This window comes from Lepidochelys kempii, chromosome 7 (genome assembly GCF_965140285.1).
Source record: "Lepidochelys kempii isolate rLepKem1 chromosome 7, rLepKem1.hap1, whole genome shotgun sequence".
Taxonomy (NCBI): Eukaryota; Metazoa; Chordata; order Testudines; family Cheloniidae; genus Lepidochelys; species Lepidochelys kempii.
In genome coordinates, this window is record NC_136386.1 from 89,901,915 (window position 1) to 89,928,749 (window position 26,835).

The 26,835-nt window shown below is 39.2% G+C and overlaps 1 protein-coding gene across 4 annotated transcripts in view; it reads left to right on the top strand.

Annotated features, from left to right (window-relative positions):
* The window catches only part of A1CF (APOBEC1 complementation factor), a 47,823-nt gene that overhangs the window by 6,399 nt on the left and 14,589 nt on the right, over window positions 1–26,835 (top strand). For 3 of the 4 annotated variants that reach the window (XM_073353696.2, XM_073353697.2, XM_073353698.1), the window contains exons 2-8: window positions 5,328–5,471; window positions 9,082–9,216; window positions 10,864–10,994; window positions 12,211–12,449; window positions 16,276–16,440; window positions 22,861–22,958; window positions 24,894–25,167. In XM_073353696.2, the coding sequence (XP_073209797.1) occupies window positions 5,373–5,471; window positions 9,082–9,216; window positions 10,864–10,994; window positions 12,211–12,449; window positions 16,276–16,440; window positions 22,861–22,958; window positions 24,894–25,167 (1,141 nt within the window). In that variant the 5' untranslated portion in view covers window positions 5,328–5,372. Of the gene's footprint in view, window positions 1–5,327; window positions 5,472–9,081; window positions 9,217–9,498; window positions 9,721–10,863; window positions 10,995–12,210; window positions 12,450–16,275; window positions 16,441–22,860; window positions 22,959–24,893; window positions 25,168–26,835 lie in introns of those variants that run through there. The other variant, XM_073353699.2, reaches the window with a different exon arrangement.

A 26,835-nucleotide genomic window follows, 5' to 3' on the forward strand; every position in this document is an offset into this window, starting at 1 on the left:
TGGGCATAAGAAATCCCTAGCCATATCCTTTACCTTGTCAGCAGGGATTGAGAGTAGGAAAGAATCTACTATATAATCTCTTTGCCACTTGCTGATTCCCCTACACAAATTTTAAAAAATCCTTCCTTAGATATCACTTGATTTATATGACAGCCTTTACAATAGTTTAGGGCAAAAATACTGAGCTATTTACCTCAGTGGACAGTAGAGGCCTGATCCTGGGAGGTGTATCAATAGCATTTGATATTACAGCTAATGGGGTTTTGCTGTGTGATCACAGTTGGGTATGGATGGGAATGTTGCTCAATTGATTTTGGTCATACCCCATAATCTTCGACTGTGGAATTCTTCTTGGGCCATGTGGTTTCATCCCTGTTCCTCTTCAGTTTTTATATATTCCTTAATGGAAAAATTTGGGTTTAGGGCATTGCTGTTATACTAATCATAGAAATATAGGACTGGAAAGGGACCTCGAGAAGTCATCTAGTCCAGTCCCCTGCATGCATGGCAGGACTAAGTGTTATCTAATGGTACCTGCCTCCAGATTTTGAGCGGGACATTAGCTGTTATGACACCTGCATCATAGAAATCCATGATTTGATGGCTCAATTAGTTGTGTATGAATACCAACAAGATCAAAATTAGCTTGGCTGGACTGGGAAAGAACTGTAATGTGAGTATTGTTTCCCTTGCCAGCATTGCCTTTGAGAAATTATTTGTGTAGCCTGGACATAACTTCTGACCAGCAACTGATGCAAGGCCATCTGATTTCAGGCATGACTAGGGCTCAGGTACATTTTTCGATACTTTGAAAATCAAACATTGTCGCTAGTTAGTGGAATCTGACTTAAAGTCTTTTAGCTAACATTAGAGTTTGTTTTGCAGCTTTGTTTTCTGTGCTATGCTAGTAAAATCTGTTTATTTACCATAAATGGAATTCAACCCAAACGAAGTTGAAACCAGTCACTTATGAGGCACCTCAGACATGAGCTGAAGTCAGACCAAGCTTATCAGAAGTGATTAAGAGTTGAAGAGCTGGTTCAGAGCAAAAGGGAGTTATGATTCCCATCTCCAAACTGCATCTGAAATGTGGTTATGGGAAGATCCCTGACTTGGGGGGAGGTGGGTCAGAGATTGTTATGGTAATGCCTAGATAAGTTCTACTATTTCCCTGAATAGTTAGCAACTATAAAATAACTTTTAATGTACAGAATATATATAGGATATCCCAGTATATCATTGGCAAGGACCAGTCCCGTCAGGTGGTGCATATTTTCAACAGGAGTTGAAGGTCCTCAGAGTTTCAGGACATGAGGCCTTTAGCAGCTCATAGGTGTGTGGGTGTTTTCTAACAATACCACTTGTTGCCTTGTGAAAACAAAATGCAACAGTAAAACCACAGGAAGTGACAGGAGTACTCAACAGCAGTATCTGATTTTTTTAAATTGTATTCCTTTAAGTGGTCATTGATTAGCTGTTGACTTTTGAAACAAGAGAATATTACACACAACAGTTAGGTTCTTCATTTTTAGAAAAAAATCGTCAGAGCATTTCATTTATTTCTCCTTTTCATCTTTATCAATCAAAAAACTTCTATTCTTGTGACAGGTCTGAACCACATATTGGTAAGTAAGGACAGGAATTTAAAGAGGCTTTGAGAGCTGGAGTTCTTGCATTAGAAATTATATTTCATATGTGCTGTGGAGATGTCCATAGAAGTAACATTTCTGATGAGTTCTATGATGGTTTTGCCATTGACTTCAGTAGAAACAGGATCAGGGCTTAGAGCAGTATAATAAAGTTGTGAAGTCACGTCATGCATGGGTCATATTGGCAACTAATGAGTAGCCTTTGGGCCTCAGCTTTGAAATATATTACACATTTCCTTGTAGTTTTCACAAAAATATTTCATAGCAAGTTAATTGCAATTCAGATAACTATTTTTAAAAAATCAAAGCAATAAACATATACCAGCTTCTGTAACAATAATATGTGCCTATAAAACAAGCAATAATTAGGCTTTAGCTGATTTAAAAGAAGACATTCGCTCTGTAATTAGAGGTGGAAAAGACCTATTATATTGTCTAGTCCATCGCCCACCCAGTGCACATGAGTGGTAATTAAGACATTACAAGGAGTGAAAGACAAAAATGCAAAGAATCAGAATAGATATCCCAAGTGGCCCAACCCTATGTGATAAATAGTTCAAGTGTACAACATTACAGGGACTATCATCATTAAGTTGTATTGTAGATAATGAAAACTGTAAATAAATCTAACAACAGACCAAGAGCTACAAAACAATAAGATATGAAAATAAAGCTAACTGTACTGAATGTCAGTGAAGATTTTGGAGCCAGGTAGTTTTTATGCCTTTTATCAAAACCTTAAAGAAGAGGAGTCCATTTACCTATACAATGAACACATAACAAAAACTGATCATGAGTTCTTTAGACCTCAGTTCAGTACAATTATGTGACCCAATTTCTGCTCAAAAATCCTCTAGGCCAAAATCTGCCTTTCATTCAATTATTCCAATAGGAATGTCACACATGCATTTGATAGCACAATTTGGCCAATAAACTTAAGAAGAGACACCTCAGAGTGATACAGTCACTGTACATTATGTAATTTCCTTTAGCTTCACAGTTAGAGAGTTAAGTAAAACTGAAAACAGCTCATTAATGTAACAACGTTCTGAGGCAGCTATCACTGGTTCCACTTTAAATCACAAGGACAATTTTAAACACATTAAAATTAAAGTCCATCCTAAAATCTTTACAGATCAACTCAACATGGCAGGAAAAAGGGGGAGCAGAAATTATAAATACAAAATGATCAAACTAAAGAGTGAGTGAAGAGAAATACCACTTTTGGAATAAAAAAAGATTACTTTTAGTCAAATAGCTATATACATATATACATAGCCATAGTGACTACATTTTGCATGACATTAAGTTTCTCACTGAAGGACACACCCCTAAGGAAATAGCTAGCATGCTGCTAGGCAAAGGTCAAGTTACAGGATTGAGGCCTAAATTGGTATGTAAGGTCACATGCATGCATTTGACTTTATGCACTAAGAGATATCCCCTTGATTTCAGATCAAGCACATTCACTTGTCTTTGCATCTCCAGGCTCTCATCCTGTAATGGTGGGACCCTTATATTGCAGGTTGTATCCACGTACAGATATTTATCAAGCAGCAGCTCAAGGAAGAGATGTCAGCTGTAACCATTTACATCTCAAGTGGCTTTAAAAAAAAATTGAGAACTAGCTTAGAAGAAATACAATACTTCATAGTCCTTCGCTGTAAAGTGCGACACATAAGGCTCGTATTTTTAGGGTAACAAACTAGAGAGAACACATGCCATTGCACAGTGACTGGGACAACTGCAATGGCAAAGCACCAAGGCACTAATTCAGTCCTAGCATTACTGAATTTTTAATTCTCCCCTGCTGCTCTCTCTGAGGTCTGCTGTAGTCCCAGTCACCAACAAGTAGCCTAGCAGCATGCTAGCCATTTCCTGGTTCAAAAATGTGGTCCTTCTCAATGAACCCCAAAACAATACACATTACAGCAAGTGCAAATCAAATAATTTTGGCATTAGAGAGAAAATTAATGGATAAAGGTTTATTTTTACGTATATAACACAATTTATTCTGCGTTATTTGTTTTTAGCCCTACAAAAATACTTCCTTTTTCTCTACCCCCCTCCTGCTGGGCTAATTTGGTGCATAAGACATGCGTATAATGAAATGCTTCATACACAAACAATTCTGGTGTGCTGAGGGGAAGCACAGTAGAATTTTATGGGGCCCTCTAAAAATGGCATATTTCTAACTATCATACAATTGTGCCATTTACAATGTTTTGAGATTACATATTCTTAACTAAAATAAATTGACAAGGTGGTCTTTGCTTTTTGTTTTCTTCCTTCTTTCTATGGCAGGCAATATTCTTTTCTTCTCCCTTTTTCAATGCCTGTCTTTCCCCAGCCTGATTTCTCCTTTTCTTTCCCTTCCTCCATATTCCTTCATTCTGTTCCCTCCCTACCCCCTATGCTCATCACTCATATGGCCACTCAGGGGTAGTCACTGCACTCACTCACTCTCACAGGTGCCCCAATTTCTCATTCTAATACACTTACACAGGTTACCCAAAAAGAAAAGGAGTACTTGTGGCGCCTTAGAGACTAACCAATTTATTTGAGCATGAGCTTTCGTGAGCTACAGCTCACTTCATCGGATGCATACCGTGGAAGTGAGCTGTAGCTCACGAAAGCTCATGCTCAAATAAATTGGTTAGTCTCTAAGGTGCCACAAGTACTCCTTTTCTTTTTGCGAATACAGACTAACACGGCTGTTACTCTGAAACAGGTTACCCAGTTTCACTCATTCTGGTGCTTCCTATCAGACAAATTTACTCACTTTAAAGCAACAGCAGGCTGGTTGGTCTCTGCTGCTCTTTCTGGTGTTTCTATTATACGGTATGCTGATGACAGCAGCAACTTGCAGCAGAATACGGGGCTTCTAAGAAAGAACAAGAGTTGGAGCAACGGGGCCCCCAAAATACCATACACAGTTTTTTAAAGACTAAAATTTGTATTCACCCTACCCCTTGCTTTCCTGAAAAGTGGGGTTAAAGCAATTATTTCAGCCCTGCCTTAAAAAAATATTAAGGAGTAAACAGATGATGTGTTATACAAAAGGAAGCTACTGTGTGACATTTTAGTGTTTATCTGATAGATTGAAAGTAATACTAGAAATTATTTTAAGTGTGCAGGGTTGGGATATTTTACACTCCATGTGCTGTATTAGCGTTGCAGTAAACAATCCTGTTTAGTTGTCTTTTTGGACTTTGGTTCTGCATATATGTACTTAGACACTTTGTTTTCCAAAGTTGTCACAAGGACCCTAATCCTACAAACATTTCAAAAAATGCTCAACTTTAATTATGTGATTTCGTGTCATTTAGTTCAATGGGATTATTCACATACATAAATCTAAGTGATTGCAGGATCAACATGATGTGTCGTGTCCCTACTCTGCTCAACTTTAATTATGTGATTTCGTGTCATTTAGTTCAATGGGATTATTCACATACATAAATCTAAGCGAATGCAGGATCAACATGTTGTGTCATGTCCCTACTCTGCATAAGGTAAAGGGGGAGGTCTCTTTCCTTTTTGTCCTTTTGTTTTTCTGACAAAGTTATCTCAACTTACTTATTTAGGGAGAATGAATCATGTAAATATCCTCAGTAAAATGGACTTTCTCCTCCCAGAAAAATTAATTTACTTAATTTATCTTAAATTTGATTGCAGTGAGCACCCCTAATTAACCTGATTTTTTGCTGATAATCACTCACAATGGAATCAAATCAAAAATCGGGGGATGGTTTGACCGGCACACAGAAAGAAGCTGCTCTCCGTGCATTAATTCACCGCACAGGATATAGTTTGATCCAGGTAAGAACATGTGGTCACATGTTTGAGTGCTATTTTTTGCATAGCATGTAATTTTAGCTTTAATTAAGTAGTCGTGTCAAGGGCTTGAGTGGTAAATATTTAACAAGGAAACTTTCCTTCTTTGTTGGTTCTCTTCCCTTCTCTCTGTTGTGTATGTCTGAAAGATGCTTATTTTAATAAGTAGGACTGAATTCTTACATTGATTTTTTTGTTACACTGTAACCAGTCATGATAAGCTAACCAAAAACCTAGAGCTGAATGTCTCTGAATCTCAGGGAAGTTTTGGATTGCAATCTGAACATCACAGCTGCACTTTATCTTTATAATATACCAAAGCAAACTCAATGTCCACGCTGTGGGGACTACAGTGGCGGAGCTGAGGTGTTGTAGCTATACTGGCTTAACCCTGTAGCCTACAGCAATTGAAGAGGTTATTCCATCATCATAGGAATACCCTTTCCTAAGCAATGGTAGTGAGTTCAACAGAAGCATGCTTCCATCAGCCTAGTTGCTTTTACACCAAGGGTTAGGTCGGCATAGCTACAGCGCTCGGAAGTGTAGATTTTTCACAATCCCTGAGCCCTGTAGCTATGTCAACCTCACATTTAAGTGTAAACCAGGCCTGAATAAGATACCCTTTGAACTTTAAAAGTGTTTAGGCCCAGGGCTGAATTTGACATCCTGGGACCATTTTTAGTCTCTGAAGATTAAGTATTTAACTTTATCTGACATAGGAGAGAGATTATTTATCAGCCTTAATAATCAGAGGTTTGTTTAAAGTCTGTTTGAGAAGGTCTCAAAATGGGAGCCATCTTTGTTTATTTTTACTAAATTTGTAGCAGGCAGGGGAGCCCTTCAAAAGTCAAATTATCCATCTGTTTACTGAATTTTGGACTCATCCTCAAAACAAACATGGCCTCAACATATTTCATTTTCAAATGCAATAGAAAATTAGGCAATACTATGAAATAATCTGGTAAACTCTAAGGGACTATAATTGCAAATGGTAATGAGAGTGAGTTTTATGGAGTTTACTAAGGCTCAGATCCTGTCAGTTGTTTAGGGACAGAAGTATGAGAAGCAGCACAGTAGCCCAAAGAGGCAGTTTTGGACTAAAAGGAACTTGGAGCTACCAAAACAACAGGGCAGACAATTAAAATAACAAAAAACAGTGTGTTTATATAGCATATAAAGCTGAGTGCACACATTATAGGTAAGCAAGCATTTGGGTTTGTTGCATTTTAACATTGTTATCTACTATACTTTACACAAAGTGAGATAAAAATAACATAAGTCTGCTGTATTTATATTCTGCATTAGTTTCTTTATCCCAGTCTTCTTTTCTCTTTCTTACCTTCATCTGTATTTTTCAATATTTGATTTACCTCCATTTTCAGTTACTTCATCTCTTCTTCCTTTGACACCTTTCTATTTCTCTTTGCTTCCCAGGTTCTTTGTCCCTCCCTGCCATTTTCAGAGTTTATCCTATTTCTCCTTTCACCCCATTCCTTTCCTCACATTCTCTGGTGTTTTATATCAAACTCATCACCACAGTACCCAAGTATCTGCTCTCTTAGCTTGCCCCTTATCCCACCCTCACTCTCCCCACTGCCCACTCACTCACCTGCAAAAAGGGAAGAGGATTTAAGAAAACAGTTCTTCCTCCTTCCACCAAATCTGTGGAGAGCTGAGAATTGGGTTGGAGTACTTTTTCCTTCTTTCAACCAGTGAGGTGAAGACCTTGCTGACTGAAATAGGGGTTTTTTTTTATTCTGCTGAGTCATCCCATTCACTTACAAATACATTAACACAATGACCTAATTAAAATAAAAGGTTTTGTTTTTCCAGTCCTTTGTTTTGCAGTGGCATAGTAAATCTTCTCGAACCTTTCTTATCTGAATCTACTTTGGGTCAGGGGTTTTTTTTCATTCCTTTTACTTAGCCTCTCTTGAATGGATCCTGCAGGATCCATAAGCATGCATTACATAGTAATCACAATTAAGAATGTGACAAAACTGAACAGATTTATCGCACCTTAGCTATACAAAATGAATCAATAGACGTTCATGCATCACTCAGCAGAATTACACCTTCAGGGAAATGGTGTTTAACGTTGCCAGCTTCAATGTTTTAAAATTTGATACTGCAGGAATTCACTCCTGAAAGTACTGTTATGACTCTCCCATTATGATGAAAATGTTTACAGTAAGAATGAAAATGGATAATTTACTACTACATCTGTTCAAGTGGTAATCCATAGACAATAGGCTGGAAGAGACTTCTTGGTCCCTTATCACTTATATTCCTAATTAGTTTCCCTTCAAGATCCTAATCAGTTTCACTTTGCTGTGCTCTCTTACTATGTAAGGAGCTTGAAACAGTTTCCCTGTTTATTAAATAGTTTATGGTTGGAATGACTTCGGAGGGCAAATAACTAGAGAATTAGGGCTTGTCTATACAGCAAACCAGGGTGTGACTCTACAGTGGACCAGCTTGTCATGCAGTAACTCATTGTGTGGACACTGCTGTAACTTAGTAAATGTCCCACCCTCTCCTCTTTCCCATACCTCCTAGAAACATAATTCTTCCAAGAACAGACATGTAAGCTCATCTCTTTGTTCTGTATAATAAGAAGCTCACCATTAACTACAAAAATCCAGTATACATGTAATAATTAATTAAATGTTTCCGAGCAGTAGGCGGATTGTTGAAAACTTGTACTTTTGTTGAATGTGTTACTAGGCTGGAACCAAAACTAACTGCTCAGTGCACATGTCATGTCGGGTTTAGAAAAGCCATTGGACATTGACTTTTTAAGCCAACTCAAACATTTGAGAAAATGTTGACCAAAATAACTCAAGTCAAGACACTCATCTCTCCAATACTCTAACGTATGTTGTTTGTGACCCTCAGAGAAACTCTCTAGTCTACAGTACAAACTGGTCTTCTCTCAAGTACATCAGGAAACTGTCATTAGCCACTGTAGAAAGCACACAGGAGCTGATCTTGTTCTTGCTGATCTTGTTCTTCTTGAAGTTGATGGGAGATTTTTTTTATTGACTTCAGTGGAGCTGGATTATGACACCTGGTTGCTTTCTGAAGCTCATTAAACACTAGTAAATTATAAACTTTGACTCTGTAAAAGGAGATTGATGCTAGGCAGGCAACATTTTAGCCTATGGCAGGCTGGCATCCTTGTCCAATACATCATGTTATATTAAACACTACAGCATCAGAAAGGTAGTATTTGACTAGGGTCTATCCACATAGTTCAACTTTAAGTAAACAAAGATAGGTAACATTTTAGCAAATACTGAGTGACTTCATTGGGCATTGGATCACGTCTTAATGAGGGAGAGTTGCACAGAGACATTGTTTCAGATGGCAAGAGCTGAAAAGAAGGATGTTATTGAATCAGAATTTTATGAAGGGTCAGAGAGGATGCCAGTGTTAGATGAGCAGAGAGGCCAAGTGAAGGGGGGGGGGAATAGAAAGAAAGGCACAGTTATGCAGATAAGTCCATGGAGAGTTACAGAAACAAATAAGGCAATTTTGAGATATTTCTGTTGATTCCATATATTTTAAACTACGTTTCTTTTCTTTGATGCAGGAAAATGGACAAAGAAAGTATGGAGGTCCACCGCCTGGTTGGGATGCCCCGCCACCAGAGAGGGGCTGTGAGATTTTCATTGGGAAATTACCCCGAGACCTTTTTGAAGATGAACTTATTCCATTATGTGAAAAAGTAATGTCTTACATTTAAGAGATTTTCCTCCTCTTGTACTATACACATGCTCCTGAAAAAACTGTATGCAGAAAGAAGGCTGCATTTTCAAAGGCCTGGTACATGAAATAACAAATGGAAAATTGAAATGTATATAATTCTAATACACAAACATTAGCGACTATTCTTTTGTGTGTGTACATTGCTCAGTGTATAACCCATAGTACTTCTGTGTTTGGTGAGGCTACTGTATAGTTTGCTCCTGTTACCTAAATCTGTTCTGAGTCTCACTTTCTATTACAGGACTAAGCTGTATTCTTATACTTGTCTGGAGCTACGGAAATGTGGGGGTATAGAGCAGAAGCGCTGAGCAGAGGTGCTCTGACGCATGCTATCTGCAAAGGGCTGATACAAGCAGAATGCCTCCGGGAGCACTGGGCAGAGAAAGCGTGATATAGCATTCCTTCCACCTGATTTTGAAAGGAGCAGCATGCTCCTTCAATGACTCCTTCCAGATCCTAGCAGGTGTGTAGGGCCCTTAATGTGCCCCATCCTGTCTAACGTCCCCTACTGGACCATGAAACACCACAGGTTATAACCAGCCTTCACTGATATGCACATGCAGCCACTGTCATTGGATGTGTGAACTGGCATGCAGTCACTCACATATTTTTGCACACACAAGACGGGAGTAGTTTAAAAGCATGAAAGTAGTAGCAGCAACATGATCATTTGATTAACCTAAGTCACCACATAATTACATTATTGTAACGCTTCTGCCTCCCCCCCTTAATTTTTTTTTAACTCTACTCTTTGTTGCATGAGTTCCAAAATTAGATTGTATTCTCCCTGAAGCAGGGACAACATAGGTGAAATTCTGGCGCCAATGAAGTCAGTGGTAAAACTTGCATTGACTTCAGTGGGGCCAGGATTTCACTCCATGTCTTATTTTTTGTAAAGTGCTTAGCATACCTCAGGTACTTGATAATAATGGTTATATCAAGACATGCACATACTGTGCCCTCCCTATCACTAACGGTAATCACATTCCCAAATAAGGAAACTCCCAAAAGTTTATCCTCATCCTCCTGCAGCACTTCTAAATAGTCTTCACTGCCATTCTTAATTCTATACGGAAAGAGAAAAATCCCACCAATAGTGGCACAAAAAAAAGTTTGATTAACTGAGGTGCACATACTGACTTTGAGAATGAGGCTGATGCTATGTGACTTTGGAGCCTCTAGTCCTTTTCTTTCCTAGCACAGACTGAAATTAAATATTTAAAAACAAAGAGCAAATCAGTGCAAGAAATCATTACTGTGACAACTGCACAGTACGGTTCCTGAGGCACACATTGGAACTCTGGTAATGTGTTATCAGATGGTGTGAATAGAGGTCATTTACCTTGCAGTGCTAACTCTGCCCTAACTGTCACTTAAGCATATGTTGCCTTTATTTATTCTGACTTCATTCATGGGTCAGAAAACAGCTCTCAAGTAAAATAGGTTCTGGCTGATGGTCACATTGATGGAGATGTTCAAACAACTCTGAGGTGATATGCACACAAGACACAGTCAGGGAAATAACCAGCTTTGTGTAAATAGCTTCTGTGCTGTTGGTGAAAGTTTCCTTTCAGAATGGGTTATTGACTTTTCTTTTCATTTGCAGATTGGTAAAATCTATGAAATGAGAATGATGATGGACTTCAATGGAAACAATAGGGGATATGCCTTTGTAACATTCTCTAACAAACAGGAGGCTAAGAATGCAATCAAGCAACTTAATAATTATGAAATTAGGTAAGCATGACTGGTATGTTCATATAAAGTTGAAATCAAATGATGTATTAGTCTGTTTTATTATACATTATGTATTTTTCCTGCGACTTGAAAAATGAATGTGTAGTTATCTAAAGCTTAAAATCACATCATCCACCATTCCCTTGTACAATCAGTCAGTTTCCCATTGATGAAAATACACAAGTTTCCATTTTGATAAATCTGCATTTTCTAACAAAAATGTGTTTTATCAAAAAATTCTGGATCAGCTTTTCTGACAACCCTATTTTGGCTCCTGGGGAGGCAGGAGGAGCTGCTGACTAGCCCCTTCTGAGCTTTGTGAGGAGTTGTGAACTGGGCGGGGAGCCTTCTTAAGTTCACAGAGTATGAGTGGGGCATCATGCAAAGGCCCATGAGGGATTGGACTTTCTGATGTATTATTTAAGGCTGTCTGGGGATGGAATTTGGAAGCTGTCTAGGCAATGAAGAGCCTTTTAAGGCCTGTGGGGAAGGAAGCTGTAACTCCTCAAAAGCCCTCCAGAGGGGCTGGGGAACAAGAGGAGGTAAAATGGGAATGAATGAAGGAGCCTTCACTCTCTGGGACTCTCCACAGAGCACAGAGAGAAGCACGAAGCACCCAGAGAGAACAGGAATTAGCACTCCCTATGGCCTGAATCATGCAGGCTGGAGAACAGTGAGAAGTTGTTTCCCCAGACCCCCAGTTGTGCTGACCCACAGGTTGACTATGATTTCCCAGTTAGCTGACACTTTGGTGAACATGATTTGTCCTCGTCTACAGTGACTGTAAATCACGGTCAGCATCATATTAGCTAAACACAATTCTTCACTGTTGTGTTCATCAATGGTAAAGTTTTGTGGTAAAGACAACCCTCAATGGCTAGTTGTGGAAATAAACACCTAGGAAGTTAAAGATTGAAATTTATTTCTCCCAAAGTCTCAAATTATTTCCAAGCAATATATTCTCACAATACTGATAACTGCCTGCAGCTCCAATTTCACCTTCAAGTTGTGGGTGTGTGAACATTCAAAATCAATTCTGAATATATTCCTTTTTGTCTGGCACAATTGCTGATTGTGTATTGGATGGAGTACACTGCTCAAAAGGACTGGTCTGATTGATAAGTTTTAAACTATGGTTTTTGGGAAGATGAGGCTTGTGATTTCTCAAAGAAATGAGCCTGATTCATTACAAACTGGAACTGTTGTTTGTATGCAGGAATGGACGACTCCTAGGGGTTTGTGCCAGTGTAGACAACTGCCGTTTGTTTGTAGGAGGAATCCCAAAAAACAAGAAGAGAGAAGAAATTTTAGCAGAGATGAGGAAAGTCACAGATGGGGTCATTGATGTCATTGTGTATCCCAGTGCAGCAGACAAAACAAAAAACCGTGGCTTTGCTTTTGTGGAATATGAAAGTCATCGAGCAGCAGCAATGGCAAGAAGAAAACTGCTACCAGGTTTGTCTGCAGTGTTGGTCATGCAGCTTCCTTCACTATGGCGCTTCACGAGGTCATTTAGCATTAAAGAAACCAACAGCAAACACTGACATTTTTCAGCTTTCCTATTGTCTGCCCTGGAGAGCTGCTGGAGAGGCAGAAAGCCTAGCTACTGAACTTCTTCACTTCTCCCCAGCTCCAGAGCCAGCGAGGCAAAGAGATGGGATGCTTAGCCTTTACTGCCCTGGAGTGGCACGAGGGACGGGGGCTGAGTCTCCCAGCTGGCTGACTGTCCAGTCCCGGAACTTGGGGGAACACTGGGAGGCAGAGACAGGGAGCTCAGTCTTGGTCGCCCCCCCAGAAAGCTTTGTCAATTGGAAAGAGCCTTCCAAGGGGGCAGTTGGGAAGCCATCATTTTGATCAAGAGACTTTGGGGCAAAATTGAAATTTTCCCATGGAAAGTTTTGATTTTGGGAGAAGGACATTTTCAATCGGAAAAATCATTCCAACAAAAATTTCCCAACCAGTTCTACTCTAATACAAAGCCTAATGTGATCTTTGCCACCATCACATCACATAATACAAAGACACCCAACACATACACATGCATGTACTTTATTATATACATCAAAATCAGCTGCAAAAGACAATACTTTTGCAGTTAATACAGGTCAGATTAACCTCCATTTAGTGGAATTCAGTGGAATAAGCCCTGCTAGGCCATTTTCTTAGTTCAAAGAGATTTGCTAGGCTCAATCTCTGTTGAAATTAGAAATAAATCTCTGATAAACTCCATTTATCATTCTTTGTACTGATGCAGTCTAATATATTTGAGATAGTATAGCTGCTACAGATTTTGCAAGGATATAAAGTTGCATTAAAGAAAAAAACTTGTTTTCTTCCCAGGAGGGTGTGGGAGATGGCAAGATTGCTGAATGTGGGAATATTTATGGGCCCTAATCCAGAAGTTTGGGGACTCCCATTAACTACAGTGGGAATCAATGGTACTCAGAACCTTGCAGGATTTGGCGAATACAGTCTGAGGCACTTATTCAGGAAAGTGGTTATGAACATAGTTAGCTTTAGGAATGTGCTTAAGCATTTTCCTGAACAGGGATGCTTTCCTAACTGGAGCCTAACGAAGAAATCTCTAATGAGGAATTGCATTTATGCCTAGACTTATATTACACAAGGATTATCTTTGAATAAGAATTTACTACATGCTACATTTGAAGACATGAGCAAAGTTTACTATTATTTAGCCATGAGATCTGATTAATTTTTAAGTAGGTTTGTACAGGTATTACCAAGGGGGTAATATGAATACAGTAGAGTTACATAGGTATCTTATAATTGGCCTATAGAACCTCTAATACTTGTGATAATGATCAAGATGGAAAGAAACCAACTTGACTGTCAGTCCCCAAGATAAGTTTACACAACTGGCCTTTAAGAGATCCACTTCCATAATACACACATCATGTGAAAGTCACTATGCATTATTAATCATCAATATTTGATCTTCAAATTGTGTACAATGAAAGTCAGAAAAGAGAACTAGATCTTGGTACCATCACTCTTACAACACATCTAGTGTTACAAAAGTTCCATGTTTATACTGAACTTTACATATGGGCAGAAATGTGGAATAGTGACAAAAGCAAGGAGATGGGGTTAAGAGTTCAAGATTCTCTAAGTAGCTCTGTCTCTCACAGTGTGACTTTGGCCAAGTCCTACTCCTTCAGTTTTCCCTATTTGCCAGATAGGAATAATACTTCACAGAGGTGCTTTGAGGGTCAAATAATTGTAAAATGTTCTTCCGCTTAAGTATGGTGCTAGATAGCCATTTTTGTTTGTTCTATATTTACCTTGGCATGTGAGCATAATTTAAGATCATATGCAGCTGGCCAACTTAATATCACTCAAAGCTTTTTAAATAAATTATACTGTGATATCACCACGTGATGCAGTGGGCAAAGTTTTAAGATATGTTTTGCTTTAAGGTAGATTTAAGCTCTCATTGAAAAGTAAAGCTTCCACTGTTCTGTGGATATATAGAACTCAGGTAGTTGCAGAGCAAGCTACATCATACTATGAGCCTAACCACTGCTTGAGGGACTATTTCTAAGGGTAGTTCAGGGAATGAGGTAGAGGTGGTCAAAAATAGGAACACAATTTTTGAAAAAAACATTGTCTCTTCTCCTCCCTCCATGCAATTTTTTATCAAGTTCTAGTATGAGGGAAGTTCAGCGTCCAAGCTTATTTATGCCTTGAAGAGAGTGCTAGCAAAACCAGCCAGTTATTTCTACCATTTCATGATGATTTGAACATGACCACTGAGAACTGGACCAAAGCCATACATGTTACATAGGCTATCAATTAGCTATCAGATGACTACTTTTAGTCATTAACAGTTCAAGCCAAGTTTAGGCTAGCACTGAAAAGATATAGAGCTAGAGTTGGCCAAATTCACTTCAGATTTATTTAGAACAAAAAGTTTCTTGTTTTGAAAGGAAACATTTTTGTCTTCATAAATGTTCCAAGTTTTTCAACAAAAATAAGTTTTCAAATTCCTTCCCTCCTTATTTTCTTCCCCTTCCTCCCCCCACCCCCGTTCCCAAGGGAAAAGGGGGGAGAGTCCCTAAAATTTGTCTCTATTTTGTCAAATGTAAAAAAAAAATCATAGAAAGACAAGATAAGGGAAGGACTACACTGTTAACCTCCATTGTTAGGCTGGATATAAATGCATCATCTGGAGAAAACTGGTTTACTGAACTCATTCAAATTGCCAATGAAAAAGCACTGACTTTGTCACAACATCTCTGATGTTATTGGGTGAATCCAGGACAAGACTGGGCAGGAAATAAGGTCCTGAGATTTTTGTGGCTGAGCTAAGCTTCAATTACTGTTGGAAGAGGAGAAATTCCCTACAGGATGTGCAGGAATGGAAGGAAAGCTGGGTGAAGCAGTTACTGTTGCCATCTGTAGGAGACAAGAGGTGCCTCTGCACAAGGCTGCTTGCCAGTGCTCATTAGCATCATTTGCATGACCTCAAGACCAGCTCTGTGGCTGCATGCAAAGCTATGCCAACACTCTTGATGAATTTAAAAGCAGTGGATTAATTAACCAAATGTAAATTATTACTATGGACATGAGATGCATGATGCTGCCATAGCACTGATTTTTTAGCCATCTAATTTTTTCCCTTTAGAGTTCCCCAAATCAGTTACAATTTCTCCTTGGGGGGCTCATCCAATACACACCAAGTCAGTGACATTTCTTTCCCCCACATAAGGCCCTTCTTGTAATAATGTATTGCCTTGCATTCCCCTATCTTCGCTATTTCCATTGAAGCACTATGCTACAGGGACCAAACTACTGCACACAAATCAAATTTCTGAGAACATAAGTCTTACTTAAACTTCTTAGAATCACAGTGTTTATCATACTGTAGTCAGTGGAGTCTTTCCAGTCAGCTGCAGAAAGAAACATTTTGAAACCAAGCAGTGGAGGGAAGGAATTTTTGGAAGAGAAGCAGGTTCATTAAGAGATCTCTCTAAGTGGTTCATAGAATGAAAATGTTTGAGGACCGTACCATATTTTCTCTCCATCCTTGTTGGATTCTGCACATCTGCAGTGCTAGAAGAATAAAATCTGGACATCTGACTATCTGTTTCTGGAAACATATGGTATATGTGCCATTGCTTTGAGCATGAAATTTTAGACCTTCTGTATAATCATTCCATTCTACTACTTCTACTACCACAGCATAATGTTATACAAAACATCAATATGCCTAGAAACCAATTGAACAATGGTACTTTCAATTATTTATTATTTTTTGCAGGAAGAATACAGTTATGGGGACATCCTATTGCTGTAGACTGGGCAGAACCAGAAGTTGAAGTTGATGAAGATACAATGTCATCAGTTAAAATCCTGTATGTGCGAAACCTTATGCTATCAACCACCGAAGAGACGATTGAAAAAGAATTCAACAATATTAAACCAGGTAGGAAATGACATAAAGTAGGTTTTTAGCTGTTGCAGGTTTGAGTCCATTAAATTGGTAGATATTGTTCAGTTATAGTAAACTAACAGAAGTTGGTCTGTTTCTCTGAAATATTAAATTGGTGGAACACCAGCATAAAGGATAAAATAGCTGTTTTTTCCCCTGTAAAACCTTCAAGTGTTGAAACAATTTTCACCCAGTTTAAATTCCTAAAACAGCGACTGCTGGCATTAGATCATCCAGTAAGCGGCTTGTTTTCTAATTGACAGGACAACTGACATTTTCAGGGTGGTTTGGCAAGTCAAATAGCTCTGCTGCAGTCCAAAATGGTATATGAAAAGTCCTAAGGATTCTACGTTAGTAAAAATTACTTCTGTTGTGACATGATTTTTGTATATATGCTCTCCAGTAACTTGATTTCTGCAGAAAGGTTATTTTGATTTTTTTAAACATTAGCTTTGTTTCAGGGGTAGGTTTTACCTCCCAGGAGAGCGAGCCTATGTAAGTGGGATAGACTCTTTTCACTATTCTTCTTCTATGAAAAAGGACAATGTTCAAAAGAGAGTGATTCAGTATGGCTGCTTCACTCCTCCCCGCAATGATTGACTGACTTTTGAAAATTCCATACGCTTTCTAAAGGTGGTTTTACATAATGAATATTGACATAAAACTTGCGCACTGAAGAATCACAAAGCACTTGGATTTTTTAAACCCGTATTTAACTTGACCAGGACATGCAGGTGAATGAAGACAGGCACAGGGTGGGATTTAAGTGACAGACCACAAAGTTATTAACACTGGGGAGAGGGCAGTATGCCCCTCCTTCTCCATCTCTCAGTACCAGGCATCTGAGTGGGTTCAGTATGGGATTACAGGCTCCCAACCTATATCCCATAACTCAGGATAGACTCTCCTCAGCTTACGCATAGTACTCAGCTCACTCTTCTGAATCCTCTCACCTTCCCCACCTCCAGAAGTGGGACAGAAGGTACTAAAAAGATACCTCACTCTGTGAAGAATTCAGGCTGCTCTTGTCCCAGAGGCACAAGGTCCATCAGCAAAATCCCAGTAAATTACCTAGAGCTGCTGGCCCTTTTGGCTTTGTAACCGCACTGGACTCTGGTTGCAACTTTCCTGCAAATGACTAATAATTTCTACATTCTACTGCTATTTAAACCAAAATGTGCTTCCATGATGTTCAAGAAAGGCCAAAAACCCTGCAGGCATCTGCCAATTTTGCCCCAAAGGGAAAAATTCCTTCCTGATACCAAAATAGGCAATTGGCCCACAACACTCAAAAAACACTGCTTCTATATTACAATGACAGAGAGGGAGAGTGGGGCCACTAAGGAGCAGCTTTTTGGAGCTAGATACTCCAAAAAACCCCATGCAGTTGTTAAAATAACAAAGGGCTATAGGGGTGAGGGGCCACTCAGATCTCATCTCCCTCTGGGTGGCCAATGGGAGGCAGGGGAAAACCTGCCCCGAGTTCCCAGGCATGTATTCCCCACCCCCTCCAGCTGCCTACCACACTGCAGGTCCATTCATGTTTTCCACCAAGTGAGATGGGTGGGTTGCTCTGGATTTAATTCACTTATGTTCTACATTCCAGAACTCGCATCGAATACAACGCTTGAAAATGTATAAGCTTAATTGCCCATCATAGAAATGAATAACATACAGAAACTTATATAAAAATACAAACCGATATTTATAATTTAATCCATAAATTATCCTAATATTATCCTTTCCACCTATGAGTATGTAGGGTGCAATTTTCAAAAGTGTCTACATGAGTTGAGCATAAGTTCCATTAATTTTCAATGGGAGTTTTGCTCCTAAATCATGTAGAAGCTTTTGAAAATCCAACTCTGTATAAAGAAGTGCATTTTGGAACTCCAAGAAATACAACAATCTCTGCACTACTTTCTTGTGCTCAGCACCAGAAAATCATTCATAATTTAACTCACTTCTATTAACTTTCTCCTTAAAGTTTAAAGCTGTATTACAGAGCATCTTAACTCTTCTGCTTTCTCTTTGCTACATAAATTTCTCTTTTTCACATTAGGCTGCAGCTGAAAGATATATTAGAAATTCCTTTATGAGTCATTCCTGTCTTCTTAATCCCTCAGTATAATACTTTTAGCAAACATGAAGTTGTTAGACAAATCATTTTACTTTCAGCTTCTTCCTCCATTATTAATCCCAATTTGCTCCAGAACACTTAACTTATTAGCACTCCCTAAAAAACACATTTATAGTCACCTAAAGTGTCTATAAAACTCCATCATTTTTTACTTAAACCAAATTTGCTCAAAGGAAATGGATTCCAAACAGTTTATGGAAGTTTTTAAATTGCATTTGCTTTAATGATATGTTTTTGCAGTTTGATCATTTTGAAACTGGAAATTTCTCTGTCTCTCCCTCTTTTTTATTTTACTATTAATAATATTTATTATTATTATTATTGTTTTAGATGGATTAAAATTCTGAAACAACTTGTTTTTGAGATTGTTGTATGTTCTAAGAAACTGGTTATATAGTAGCAAATCTGAGCTTTGGGGAAACGAGCACAGCTCTAGTTATAGTGAAATTATATTCAGAAATGTCAGCAACAGTCTGAAATGATTTTCCCCCTCCTCGAGCCTCTTGCACTGGACATAATGCTGAACTGCAACACCTTGGGACTGAATTGTACATTTGAGCCAGTGATCCTGTACTGGGAAAGCCTTTTGACAGTAACGCAGCATCCAGTAACAATTTGTTCAGTTTAGAGGAGTTAAAATCTAGAGCTGCCACTATGGATCAGATTACCCAAAGAGTCTCTGAAACCCACATTTCCCATTAACTTTAGTGGTAATAGGTTTCACAGTAGCAGCAGTGTTAGTCTGTATCTGCAAAAAGAACAGGAGTACTCGTGGCACCTTAGAGACTAACAAATTTATTAGAGCATAAGCTTTCGTGGGCTACAGCCCACTTCATCGGATGCATAGAATGGAACATATAGTAAGAGGATATATATATACATACAGAGAAGGTGGAAGTTGCCATACAAACTGCAAGAGGCTAGCTAATTAAGATGAGATATTATCAGCAGGAGAAAAAAACTTTTGTAGTCATAATCAAGATGGCCCATTTATACAGTTGACAAGAAGGTGTGAGGATACTTAACATGGGGAAATAGATTCAATATGTGTATTGACCCAGCCACTCCCAGTTTCTATTCAAACCCAAGTTAATGGTATCTAGTTTGCATATTAACTCAAGCTCAGCAATTTCTCATTGGAGTCTGTTTTTGAAGCTTTTCTGTTGCAAAATTGCCACCCTTAAGTCTTTTACTGAGTGGCCAGAGAGGTTGAAGTGTTCTCCTACTGGTTTTTGAATGTTATGATTCCTGATGTCAGATTTGTGTCCATTTATTCTTTTGTGTAGAGACTGTCCAGTTTGGCCAATGTACATGGCAGAGGGGCATTGCTAGCACATGATGGCATATATCACATGGGTAGGTGTGCAGGTGAATGAGCCCCTGATGGTGTGGCTAATGTGATTAGGTCCTATGATGGTGTCACTTGAATAAATATGTGGACAGAGTGGCATCAGGCTTTGTTGCAAGGATAGGTTCCTGGGTTAGTGTTCTTGTTGTGTGGTGTGTGGTTGCTGGTGAGTATTTGCTTCAGGTTGGGGGGCTGTCTGTAAGCAAGGACTGGTCTGTCTCCCAAGATCTGTGAGAGTGAGGGATCATTTTTCAGGATAGGTTGTAAATCTTTGATGATGCACTGGAGAGGTTTTAGTTGAGGGCTGAAGGTGATGGCTAGTGACTTCTGTTATTTTCTTTGTTGGGCCTGTCCTGTAGTAGGTGACTTCTGGGTACTCTTCTGGCTCTGTCAATCTGTTTTTTCACTTCAGCAGGTAGGTATTGTAGTTTTAAGAATGCTTGATAGAGATTTTGTAGGTGTTTGTCTCTGTCTGAGGGATTGGAGCAAATGCGGTTGTATCTTAGAGCTTGGCTGTAGACAATGGATCTTGTGGTATGTCCTGGATGGAAGCTGAAGGCATGTAGGTAAGTATAGTGGTCAGTAGGTTTCCAGTATAGGGTGGTGTTTATGTGACCATCGCTTATTAGCACAGTAGTGTCCAGGAAATGGACTGCTTGTGTGGATTGGTCTAGGCTGAGGTTGATGGTGGGATGGAAATTGTTGAAATTATAGTGGAATTCCTCAGGGGCTTCTTTTCCATGGGTCCAGATGATGAAGATGTCATCAGTGTAGTGCAAGTAGAATAGGGGCATTAGGGGACGAGAGCTGAGGAAGCGTTGTTCTAAGTCAGCCATAAAAAATGTTGGCATATTGTGGGGCCATGTGGGTACCCATAGCAGTGTCACTCATTTGAAGGTATATATTGTCCCCAAATGTGAAATATTTGTGGGTGAGGACAAAGTCACAAAGGTCAGCCACCAGGTTTGCTGTGACATTTTCGGGGATACTGTTCCTGATAGCTTGTAGTCCATCTTTGTGTGGAATGTTGGCATAGAGGGCTTCTACATCCATAGTGGCCAGGATGGTGTTTTCAGGAAGATCACCGATGGATTGTAGTTTCCTCAGGAAGTCAGTGGTGTCTCGAAGATAGCTGGGAGTGCTGGTAGCATAGGGCCTGAGGAGAGAGTCCACATAGCCAGACAATCTTGCTGTTAGGGTGCCAATGCCTGAGATGATGGAGCATCCAGGATTTTCAGGTTTATGAATCTTGGGAAGCAAATAGAATACCCCAGGTCGGGGTTCTAGGCATGTGTCTGCACAGATCTGTTCCTGTGCTTTTTCAGGGAGTTTCTTGAGCAGATGGTGTAGTTTCTTTTGGTAATCTTCAGTGGGATCAGAGGATAATGGCCTGTAGAATGTGGTATTAGAGAGCTGCCTAGCAGCCTCTTGTTCATATTCCAATTTATTCATGGTGACAACAGCACCTCCTTTGTCAGCCTTTTTGATTATGATGTCAGAGTTGTTCCTGAGGCTGTTGATGGCATTGTGTTCAGCACGGCTGAGGTTATGGGGCAGTAAGGCCTGTTGTATTGATTAAAAAATCTGACATTTTCACTGAAAATCTGTAAACTGATGCATATTCAATACACCATCAATTATAAACTCATCTTCTCTGATCCTTGTTCCCCCCACTCCTGCTGTGTGGCTGATGTGTCTGTATATTCATGTGTTCTGCAAAATTGCTTGGCAATCAGGGGGTAGAACAAATATTCAGAAATCAGGACTGCTTTGAGTTCTTCAAGACAGATGACAAACCTGTTTGTTGACTTTATAATGGGTGCTGACACACACATCACATCTCATGTAGCCAGTGGAAACACAGGAAAAGGCTCTGATATAAAGTGAGAAAGAGGCAAATTTTTGTAAAAGGAAACTAGTACTTCTAAACTTGCTGGCTGCGCTGAGGCTGCCTGGATGTAAAAGTCAGGACAAGCTGCAAGAAATAAACAAAACCAAAGTGAATTTGTATCACATATGCCCAGAAGTAATCTGAATCCATCATGCAAGCATATGACACCAAATGACATTTTAAACAAACTGAATGTGAATGTTCTATGGAATCTGACATAATTCAAGAATATATTACATAACCAGCTGACAGTTGCATTCAGCCATCCTGGTGGAGACTACCAGACATAAAAATTCCTCAGAGTTGAAATGCACTCGAATGCACCTCCTCACTGTAATTTTTTTTTTTTAATTTTCATATATCTGGTTCTAGAATACTTAAGAGCTTCACTTAAAAGCTAAGATCATGGTTCTATTGCACTTGGTAAAGGTTATTGCTCTATTTCCATTTACTGCACATGGTTTCCTTCTCAGCCCTGATTTTTACCAAGTCTGATGTAGCTGACTTCATATATCTGAAAATAGGACTGCAAGGGTTGCCTTGACTTGTTAGGTAAAAGAGGGTTACTCTTATTTTAGTGTGTATTAACATCACATATATTTAAGTTTACTTTTTCTGTTCAATTAACTGTACTTTTCTGTAACCATAAATGAAAAACTAAACCAATGTAGTTTTAAAAAGTACTTGGCAATATCAGGTCTCTAGACTACTTAGTTAACTTCGTCTGTTTAAACTTTTAAACTCTGAGAAGTGTAACATTCTGAGTTGGGTAATCAGACCAAATTAAAACAATAGCATGACAGGTTCAGTAATTACTCATTTTGATCATGACCCTACAATTATTTATGCACAAGCTTAGCTTTACACACAAGTAATCTTACTGAGTTCAGTGAGATACTCATATGCACAAGCATCTGCAGATCAGAACTGTGCTTTGTAAAACTGAGAGCTAAAAACACAACCCAGAATGTTAATTTCGAATCTGTATTCCTTTGAAAAGACAGTTGCAGAACTAATATCCCAACATTTTTGTAGGTGCAGTTGAAAGAATAAAGAAAATCAGAGACTATGCATTTGTACACTTTAATAACAGAGACGATGCAATTGAAGCTATGAAAGCCTTAAACGGGAAGGTAATGCTGCACGAGTAGCATTCATAGTATATTGGTGTCATACAACTGTATTTGCTTTTTTGTAATTGTTTGCAATTTATGTGATCAAGTTTCGGCCTTTTGGGTGTTCACAAACTATTCATTTTGACTATTTACTATTTATCTGCATAATGGGAAACTGGTCACCTAAATCATATAGTAGTGTTCTGTTCTGATTCGATGCAAGAAACAGAATAATGAACAAATGACTAATACTGAATAACAGGTCACAAAATCTCATGCTTGCGCTTTTTTTTTGTATTTTTTTTCCTTATGTGTCAACAAAAAAACAAGGCAATGTGCAATAGTAAATGATGACTACAAACATGGTCAAACCAAAACAGCTGTTCAGAATTCAAACAAAGATCTGTCAAAACTGTTGTTGTTCTTCCAGAATTCAGCCAATTTTAATGCCATATACAATTTTTTGGCATTATAATGCAATAACCAGGTCTTAAGAGTTAACTATTTTATTATTTTCATATGTTGCAAATATTGTGTATAATATTATGTAATAGTATTACATACTTATCATGGGGTGTTACTCATCCCTCTTTTGTTCCTGCTTCTACTGAGGAATCACTTCAAATGTGCCAAATTCTTTCCAAACACATAGGAATAGCCCCTGCTCTGAAGAGTGTACAGTTCAAAAAAGTGTGTTAACATAACCCCAACTTAATTAATAGGAGCTACACACATATTAAAAATATATTCCTGTGCTGAGAACATGACAGCAAGAGAGGAAATTCAGGGTCCATGAATTCAACGATATGGGATATTTTATTCACACCCTCCATAGGCTCTGCATTGCAACTGCGTACATGCTTGCTAGGAAAATTAATCCATTTGTCTCTGGTAAAACAAACAGTCATTGATCAGGTATCATACAGCTCAAAAACTCTCTTCACAGAGGCTATTTTTCTTGTAATTGCAGTGCTTTTCAATCTAGAAGCCGAATAAAGCCACCTTGTGCATGTACAAATGTACTCCACATGTTCTGAGATGTACAATCACTATCTTGAACATCTATGTTGGGAAAATAGGTAATGCAGTCACTTTTCCATTGAAGGGTGCTGTACTACAGTACCTCATTGCATCAAGCCCTTTGATACATATTTTGCATCACCTATTGGAATCAACACTGAAGTTGTGGTACTTACAATTAACATCACAATGAAAACCGGATTCCGTTTTCATATGCTTATTATTGTTTTCAGGTTAATATAAATGGTAAGGTTTGGGTTAGGAAAGGGGCAAACAGGTCTTACCTAATTTTGAACCTTCTCAGAAAGTGTAGTTTTAAAATGAGCGGTTGATTGAATCCACACATTACTGTGGGCAGAAGAGGAGTGTCTCTAAGGCTATGTCTAAACTTGGAGCTGGGGTTGTGATTCCCGGCTCTTGTAAGCATACTTGTGCTAGCTCTCATAGAGATAAAAACAGTGGTGTAGCCATGGTAGCACAGGCCAGCATCTTGAGTACACCCCCATGAGGTCCAGGAAGGTTTGTACCTGGGGCAGCTACCCCATGCTGACACTCACCACGCAGCTACGCTACTAGTTTTAGCTCACTAGCTCCTTGAGCGCTAGCTTCCTGGGAGCAGGGAATCACACGCTCTAGCTCCAAGCGTAGATATAGCCCAAGTTCCTCTAACCTCAGAGCAGCTGCAGGCAGAAGACGAGCAGACTGCCATGGTTCACGCATTTTGCAACAGCAGCCAGGGGCCTTTCTTCCCGTGGGAACATAACTTCACTGCAGAAGATTCTCAGACTCTTTCAGCCACCCCACCTAAGTAGCTGTGCTTAACAAAATGCAGAACTTCGCTGGCCTTATACAAAACAGTCATTATGATGTTGGATATTGTACTGCATTTGTGCTTCCCTTGCATTTTTCCATGCATTTCTCCTTGTTTTAAAGGTGCTGGATGGTTCCTCTATTGAAGTGACATTAGCAAAACCAGTAGACAAAGACAGTTACGTTAGACACACCAGAGGTACAGGGGGACGAGGTACCATGCCACAAGGAGAATATACTTACACATTTGGACATGTGTATGATCCCGCCACAGCCTACCTTGGAGCTCCAGTCTTCTATGCACCTCAGGCCTTCACGACTATTCCTAACCTTCATTTCCCTGCCACCAAGGGTGACCTCAGCAGTAGGGGCATTATCCGAACTCCATCCATTAGAGGTAACTCCAGCAGCTATGTCTATGGCAACCCAGAAATCTATCTTTGAAAAAGCTTTGTAGCTAGAGTAGGAGGTAAATTTATGAAATCAAATATCCATGCACCACATTAAAGCTGGTTCCACTAAACAGTTTTAAAAACCTTAGGGCATCCACCAGTTTTAACTAAATGGAGAAATTAGCATAAACCACCTCGGATTATATGAGTTGAAGCATATCCCCATCACTCAGGCACTTCAGAGTCCTTCGGAGAGGACCATAATTTGGGGCTGCTCCTGAGTCTTTAATGATCTGAGGAGTGTCTCATGATCATTGTCCTATGGTTCCTCACTATGGAGGAACTCCAGCCCACCCGTTCTTAGGAGTTCCCATTGCTAGCACTGAAACATTCAATAAATCTTCCTGGAACACACAATCGTCTCCCAAATTTCCTGCTTTTCTCAGCTACTTCCTCTTCTTTACACCTACCACAATCTCCATTCACTGGGGCAGATCTATGCATATAGCCCAGCTTTCTATAATTCTGCATAGCCTCAGATCATGCATCCTTTTAAGAAAGAGACTAAAAGCCTTCATGCACTGCAAAATAGCCACAGTCTTTGGAATCTCTCCTTTAAAAGGGGATGAGAACCTTCAGGCAGGCTAAGCAAACAAAAAATATATATATTCCCTCATCAGCCCAGGAGAAAGCCTAAAGTCTTTTAACAGTCTCTGAATTACTCTTGCTCCAAAGTAAACAGACCAAAAATCCTCCATTTTGTCCCAGGAGGGAAAAAAACAAACAAAACAAGAGTTTTCCACTCACAACAGAACTCCTTGCCCACAGCTGGCTGTTGATTCAATCCCAGAAGCCTAGCAGTTGACTTTTTCCTCCTTTTAGTGGCTCAAGGCTGGATTTCAGGAAAGCTAACTAGTCCCAGGAGCTTCAGTGCTCTGTGTATTGACTCTTACCTCCCCACAACCAGAAAATTTTCTAGCAAGGCCATTACCCTAGTCATCCTGGGGCCCTAAGAAGCATTACAGCATCATTACAGGGAATGACAAATGAACCTCCAAAACAGAGATGAAAACAAGAAAGTGCTTCAGACTGTGCTACAAGAAGTGGCCATAAGCACTAACAGGTTACACTGTCGACATTAAGTATCTTTTCAAGTATGTCGACTACAGAAATCAAAACTGAGGATGGTTTTGTTGCACTATCTTGTTGGTTGGGTTTTAATTTTGAAACAATCAAATGATTGGTATTTCAGTGTGGGATCCTATTATATCTCACGCCACAGATTTGGAAATATAGTTCCAATTTTGCTCTATCACAGTGTAGACAAAACATTAACTATTTAACATGATAAAAGGTCATGCTTCTTAGCAGGGTTTTTGTTTTGTTTTGTGTTTTGTTTCCTGCAACAAAACAAAACAAAAACAACAGTCTATTGGAATGGATAGCATAAGAGATTGGTAAAGTTAAAGTTAATATTTGAAAGACTAGCGAGAATCCTGAATGAAGCCTTCAGTCCGAAACATTCCCAAAACTAAGGTGTGAATGTTACACATGCCCACTTATTTTATAATGGTTTAATTAAATGCTGGGGTGTTCAAAAACCAAGTCTTCTCACTCATGTCTAGTAGTGACTGAAATCATTAACAACTGACAGAAGACTGATGTCCTAAGTG